This window comes from Schistocerca cancellata, chromosome 3 (genome assembly GCF_023864275.1).
Source record: "Schistocerca cancellata isolate TAMUIC-IGC-003103 chromosome 3, iqSchCanc2.1, whole genome shotgun sequence".
Classification (NCBI taxonomy): Eukaryota; Metazoa; Arthropoda; class Insecta; order Orthoptera; family Acrididae; genus Schistocerca; species Schistocerca cancellata.
This window is the reverse complement of record NC_064628.1, coordinates 578,928,917-578,935,285: the sequence shown is the minus strand read 5'-3', so window position 1 is coordinate 578,935,285 and position 6,369 is coordinate 578,928,917. Positions and strand designations below refer to the sequence as shown.

The 6,369-nt window shown below is 39.5% G+C and overlaps 1 protein-coding gene across 1 annotated transcript in view; it reads left to right on the top strand.

Moving 5' to 3' along the window:
* The first annotated feature begins 3,765 nt into the window (after positions 1-3,765).
* The window catches only part of LOC126175438 (polyprenol reductase), a 45,409-nt gene continuing 42,805 nt past the window's right edge, over positions 3,766-6,369 (top strand). Inside the window, exon 1 of the mRNA XM_049922239.1 lies at positions 3,766-4,635. Coding sequence (XP_049778196.1) covers positions 4,451-4,635 — 185 coding nt within the window. The 5' untranslated portion in view covers positions 3,766-4,450. The remainder of the gene's footprint in view (positions 4,636-6,369) is intronic.

Sequence of the window (6,369 nt, the reverse complement as noted above, 5' to 3'; positions counted from 1 at the left end):
ACGCAACTGTGTGTAAACAAAAACAAAAGTGCAAAGTTTCTGAAACAACAAGTTAAACTTTACGCTACTTTCCGGAAATGCTAGTTAAATAATGAAGAGGTACGCTAAGTTAAATTGCTGGAGAGAGCAAGGAACAACTAAAAGAAATTCTATAGATTTGCTGCAGCAGAAAGTAAACAGAAAATACGACTGTACGGTCTTTTCGAGTTTTCTGCTATATTACGCATAGATAACGCCATCTCCCTTATCCTAACCTGCTTGATGCATGGAGATTCCATGCCTTGAACCACAGACCACAGATAACATAAACTGCACATAACGTCATTTTACTCAAACCAACATCTAACTCACGTGACTCAGTGCATGAAGCCGAGCATGTCATTACGCATTTATAGTGCACAATTTATAACGTTTTTGTTACGGATCAAATGTTGTGCATTTTAACAGGTACAGAAGTAAAGACCTTCACACGAGCTCAATTAGTCTAGCTTTGTATCCTACAGATTAGGCAAAGTGACGAAAATCTCAGTTGTGTAAGTGAATTACTTTAAAATACTTGCAGAGGTATTTCCATTAGTTGAAAGTTAGGCTGTAGTCCTTGGATCTAAAACTTGGCGAATGACTAAGATTTTGAGACGACATGTCATTAATATCTAGCCCACTACAACTGTATAATCAACGTTTTGTAATATATAAGCTTCCTATCTTGATATCGTTTTGGTGTCTGTACTGGACTAAGCAAAAGTAAGAAAAAATTTGTGCTTATCATGTGTAAATACCTGACATTATGCGCACAAACGAATGGGTCTAGTTTAGCAGGGGATACAACCCGTCAGCTTTGACCAATGGCGTCAGAATTGGCCAGAGAGCATGTATTACAAAGATGAAAGAGCTGAGAAGAATGTTCAGAAACAAAGGAATGCAAGAGAGAAAAACTGTACTTCGCATATATAAGGGCCTGTAGTATTTTCATGTTAACGATATCGCGTGTTTGTATCTTAGTATTTCTCCGCAAAATACAATGGAAAGAAATGAATGAAATATATTAGTAGCAAAGAATACATCACGTTACATGTATGTCAGTTGTATCTCGAAACTCTTTCGAACTGTATTGTTTAAGTGCAGTACGGGATACAAGTTTAGCGTACGTCGATTTCTTAGTTTTAACTAGCATTGCTGTCCCGTTGTTCACTTGAACTATCTATCCCTTGCTTCACTAAAACGTAAATGAAACACCCGATAGAAACTAAAAGCCCATTTGATGTGTGTTGCTTAAGTACAGTACAGAATACCAGTTTGTCGTAAGTCGATTTCTTCGTTTTCACTAGCATTACTGTCCTGTCCTTCACTTGAACGATGTATCATCCGCTTCAGTAAACCCTAAATGGAACACGGGATACAAATTGTAGATGTATTGTTTATTTCATCTCCGCTATTACTAACAGTCTTTTCTTACGTACATAACAGTACTACTGTTGAAAGAAAGACCTACGTATGTAATACATGTATACGAGACTTCCGTTGACCTCTATATATGTACACTGGTAACGAAAAGGTGGAAACAGACGTACGTTACATTTGGAACCTGTACCTCAATTGAACTACATGGACACAAAAAGACGGCACATGTACAACTTGTATCCCGTATTTCACTATGGGGTACAGTTTTTTTGTTGCCTTGAACGCTAATAGTATCCCATTCGTTACTTGAGCTATATAGCTATACGCAAAATTTGTATCTTGCTCGCCAATTGACATATATATTATCAGTGTAAAGGGGGAGTGAAGGACGGGATACAAATTTTAGTTGTGTCGGGGATTTCGCCTTTAATATAGCAAGTACATATTCGAAAATGTCGTACTGATACTAGTGCTGGGAAACGAAAGAAGATCGGCAGCTGAGAAATTTCTATTACGTACTTCACAACACGAAAATACACACATTGGTGGAATAAAATAGTGAAATGTCAAAATAGTGAAATACAGTGAAAGAAGCAAATGGAAAAGTGAACTTACCACACGGAAATATCGAGGAATAACCGAAGCTCGCCTAGACAGACAGTATCGAAAATCACATACCCACACTCACAACGAACATAACTTTACGGCTGGCCGGAGTGGCCGAGCGGTTCTAGGCGCTACAGTCTGGAACCGCGCGACCGCTAAGGTAGCAGGTTCGAATCCTGCCTCGGGCATGGATGTGTGTGATGTCCTTAGGTTAGTTAGGTTTAAGTAGTTATAATTTGTAGGGGACTGATAACCTCAGAAGTTAAGTCCCATAGTGCTCAGAACCATTTGAACCATTTGAACAACATTACGAATACTCTTGTAGGTGGCTTTGAAGTGTCGAAATCTGGCATTTCCCTTTCCCTATAAGAGATTTCACCGCTGACCAGTACCCCTCTATACTGTTAGTGCAGGCGCCTGTGGATAATGATCTAAATTCAATGTTGTGGTTTACTACAAGATGTTGATAACCCCTATCCCCTAAATCCCTATACGAAAAAAACCTGTCTGAAATAACAATAGAACCCTCTGCAACCTTATCTTCAATTAACGTAACCATACGTCCTTACTTCTATTTGGTACTACTCTGAACACTACATCGTCACAATGCTGACCTGAAACTACTGCCGCCGGCCGCGGTGGCCGAGCGGTTCTATGCGCTTCTCTCTGGAACCGCGCGACCTCTACGGTCGCAGGTTCGAATCCTGCCTCGGGCATGGATGTGTGTGATGTCCTTAGGTTAGTCAGGTTTAAATAGCTCTACGTTCTAGGGGACTGATGACCTCAGATGTTAAGTTCCACAGTGCTCAGAGCCATTTGAAGCCATTTTTGAAACTACTGCCCCCCACACCCATAATCCCACCGGAGGTTCCCCCCTCTTGTACTTCCTTTTCCCAAATTGCGACTCGTCAATTTCGACCATAACACCCGGTCCCCCCCCCCCCCCCCAACGGCCCCCTATATTTCATATATTCCCCACAAACTTCCCTACAAAACGAGTACCAGTCCACTACGTACGCTTACTCACACGACATTCATGCACACAGAGCCACACAGGGTATCTTAAACACCAATAGTAAGTGATTTTCATTATGTCTCTCAGGGCGAGCTTAGATATCTCGAACCACGTTTCCCTCCTAATAGATCGCCACAACTGGCCTCTGCTGCACCTCCATACAAATAAGTCGTGAGGACGGAGACTTGATACACTGCTGAGGCGCATATGTTCGCCGCACTCACGACATCGGACATATTCAGCAATAAGACCACACATTTGCAAGAAACAAATTGTGGTCAATATGTCTTCGCCAATAGCTTCTCATAAATCGTCAAGATTCATTGCAACAGACAAATCCATTCCTATAAACGAAAATGAGACACTAAAAATTGTTCTACAGTAACAAACTAATGCTCCAAATTAACTCAATATCATTACGAATAAAATTAAGTACCGTTTCAATAAAAAAACAACCAATTAATTAAATTAAATTACACGATGAATAATTTAATGAATACCAAGCGATCGCTTTTAGATTCACATTAAATTATTTTAATGTACAATGATAGCGCTTATGTGGAACACAGAACTGTTTTATTAACTATGCCTCGAAGTGAAGGCATTACTATCTATGAGTAATGTATGGCGTCATTGGTCAAAGCCCCTGCTTCACTAGACCCGAAAAGCATTGTGTCGCTTATTAAAAGCGCTGTCAATTCGTCTCAACTTGACAACATGTAAAAACCTTAATCACTGTTTTATTATCAGGAATTTCGGAGAAACTCGGTTAACTGCACTACAACATGTGCAAGAGAAGTACTACAGTTCTATGAATTGTTAAAATCAATGCTTGATTTCAGCTGTAAACGAGAGAAACTAAGTGTCAGCTCCATTTCACACAGCGCGTAATGACAGGAACTGTGCTTTCTGCCCCGAGTCATGTGACTGGATGTTGATTTCAAGAGTTAACACGGCATAGATGGGGAAATGTGCGGTCCAAGTTATATCTGGTCTGTGCCTTGAACGATGCATTCTAGCTTCTGCGTAACTTCTTGGCGCAGTCACATCGTAGCATGTGGATTGAACGTTGCATTTTGGTCTTTCTTCCAATCCAAGCGTTAAACATCTTTGGTTAGTGCTGTGTGGCGCACATGGACTGTGTTTGTTTATATTTGTGTTAGTTTGAAATGAATAGCGTTTGAAAACTTTGAACTATACCTAGTATCAGTTTTTTTATTACTTGTTATCAGAGTTAAGTAATTTACGCAGGCGATCACGTTCGAGAGGTTAATAATGCGTTACTCTCATTCTGTAGATAATGAGTTGCGGACTGGGAAAAGTGTGTTAGTAGTACGGAAAAGAAAACCACCTTTCACCAAGTTTTTATACCTCTTTCACGAGAAGTCATTGCTGTGTTGCTGGCCGTTGTGAAGTCGAGCGTTCACAATGCTTGATCTAAACTTGCTAAAAATTGGATTTGCGTTATTAACTCTGGTGATGATAGTTTTGGGAAGCCTTATGAATACAGTTGAGAAACGTTTGCCTAGTTTTGTGAAACAGACTTTTAGATACGGTAGATTCGCTTATCAAGGCAAAGATACGTTTCTGAAACCCATCGAAGTTCCTAAAAGGTAGGCCTATGTCGTAATTAATTCTGACAGTTCATGCGACTAAGAACAAGTGTTTGTATGAAATTGGTTTTTAAGATGATTTTACACAGTTGGTCATTTTAGTTGAAATCTGCTTTTGATTGTGAACGTTAATTTAAATTACCAAACGGTACAGTATTGTAAATAGCGCTAATATATGTGTAGAGCTCTCTTCCTTAACTGAGAATCCCTGAATTCTTTTTTGCATGATATTAATACTGTATAAAAGAATAGAGCTAATGTATGTATGGTGTCCACTTCCATGATTGAGAAGCCCTGATTTTTTGGGCATAATATGACTACCACTCAGAATGCGGTCATCATTCATATTCACACCACACACGATTCAGAGATTCAGCAAGTAACAAATTAAAACTTCGAACAAAATGGCGTATACAAGACTTTGTCACCTTTGAACATTTTTCAGTACAATCAGGGTTGACAAAGTTTGCATGAAACTGTAAACAAAGTACTACATAATATTTACACCCTGCATTTTACACATTATATGTTAGGCTAATTTGTTTCACGTTATTGTAGGTTACAGTGCTAGTAGTAAGCCCTTTCAAAAGTTTTACTGTATTTAGTATTTTAAATAATGTAACTTCACTGTATAGTATTTCTTATTTTTAATCCATTTCCTATGTTTCTTTTTTTAAATTTATTATTCATACACTCCATATGGGCACTTTGTAGAATTTTGTTAAGAGGCGTTAGAGCAAGTGAATCCCTCTCAACATGGAGTCGTAAGGGTTTTGCCCGCTATACATCAATGGAAACGTCCGATTCCACCCATTGGCTTTGACCTGTGATGTAATCCTGGTGTGGTGTGTGATGTCACGATGGCACGGAGTTTAGTTTGTGAGTGTGAAGTGTTGGTGTCTTTATGGGTTGCGTGTTATGTGGTGTATAGGGTGTAGGGAAATACGGAAGCGTCCGATCCCGCCCGTCTGCTTTGACCCATGACGTCACAAATATGGCGGAAACAAAAACAAACACACACACTTTCCACAAGAAGCCTAATGACACTAACGGGACAAGTGCCGGAAATGGGGTGTTTTGGGTGGGGGGGTGGGGGGGGCAAACTAAATATAAACAAATTTAGACGCCTTATGTAGCTACAACGTGTAAGTGAAGACAGCCATGCATGAATACCTGCCCACCTCCCCAGGGGTCGTAACCCCTGCAACCCATAGAAGATAAAGATGCTTCAGTAGCTGATTAGTGTTTTTTGTCTTTTTAAAAAAAAAATCTCACGGGATAGAACGAACAGATCAGAAAGATAAATATAATAAACTAAAACAGAAATTGGAGGAAACAGATAATTAAAATAAGTAATAAGTGTTTTTAAATTTAAAAAAAAAAATCTCACGAGATAGAACAAAGAGATCAGAAAAGTAAATAAAATAAGATAAAACAGAACTGGAGACAGCCACACTCAAACCAAACTCCGCGCCATCATGACGTCACACACGACAACACCCTTACGTCACGGGTCAAAGCCGACGCGTGGGATCGGACGCTTCTGTCGACCCGGGTGTAGTTGCTTGTTAGTCCTTGGCACGTTAGGTATTTGTGTTGACTGTACGTTTACAGGAATAGTTTTCAGTGAGTTGATGATTGTTTTTGTTGTGTCAAAGTTATTGTAGTGTTGTTTGGTGTTCGTCGTGTGTGAATTTTTTTAAATTACTTTGCTTATGCCTTTATTGGGTATGG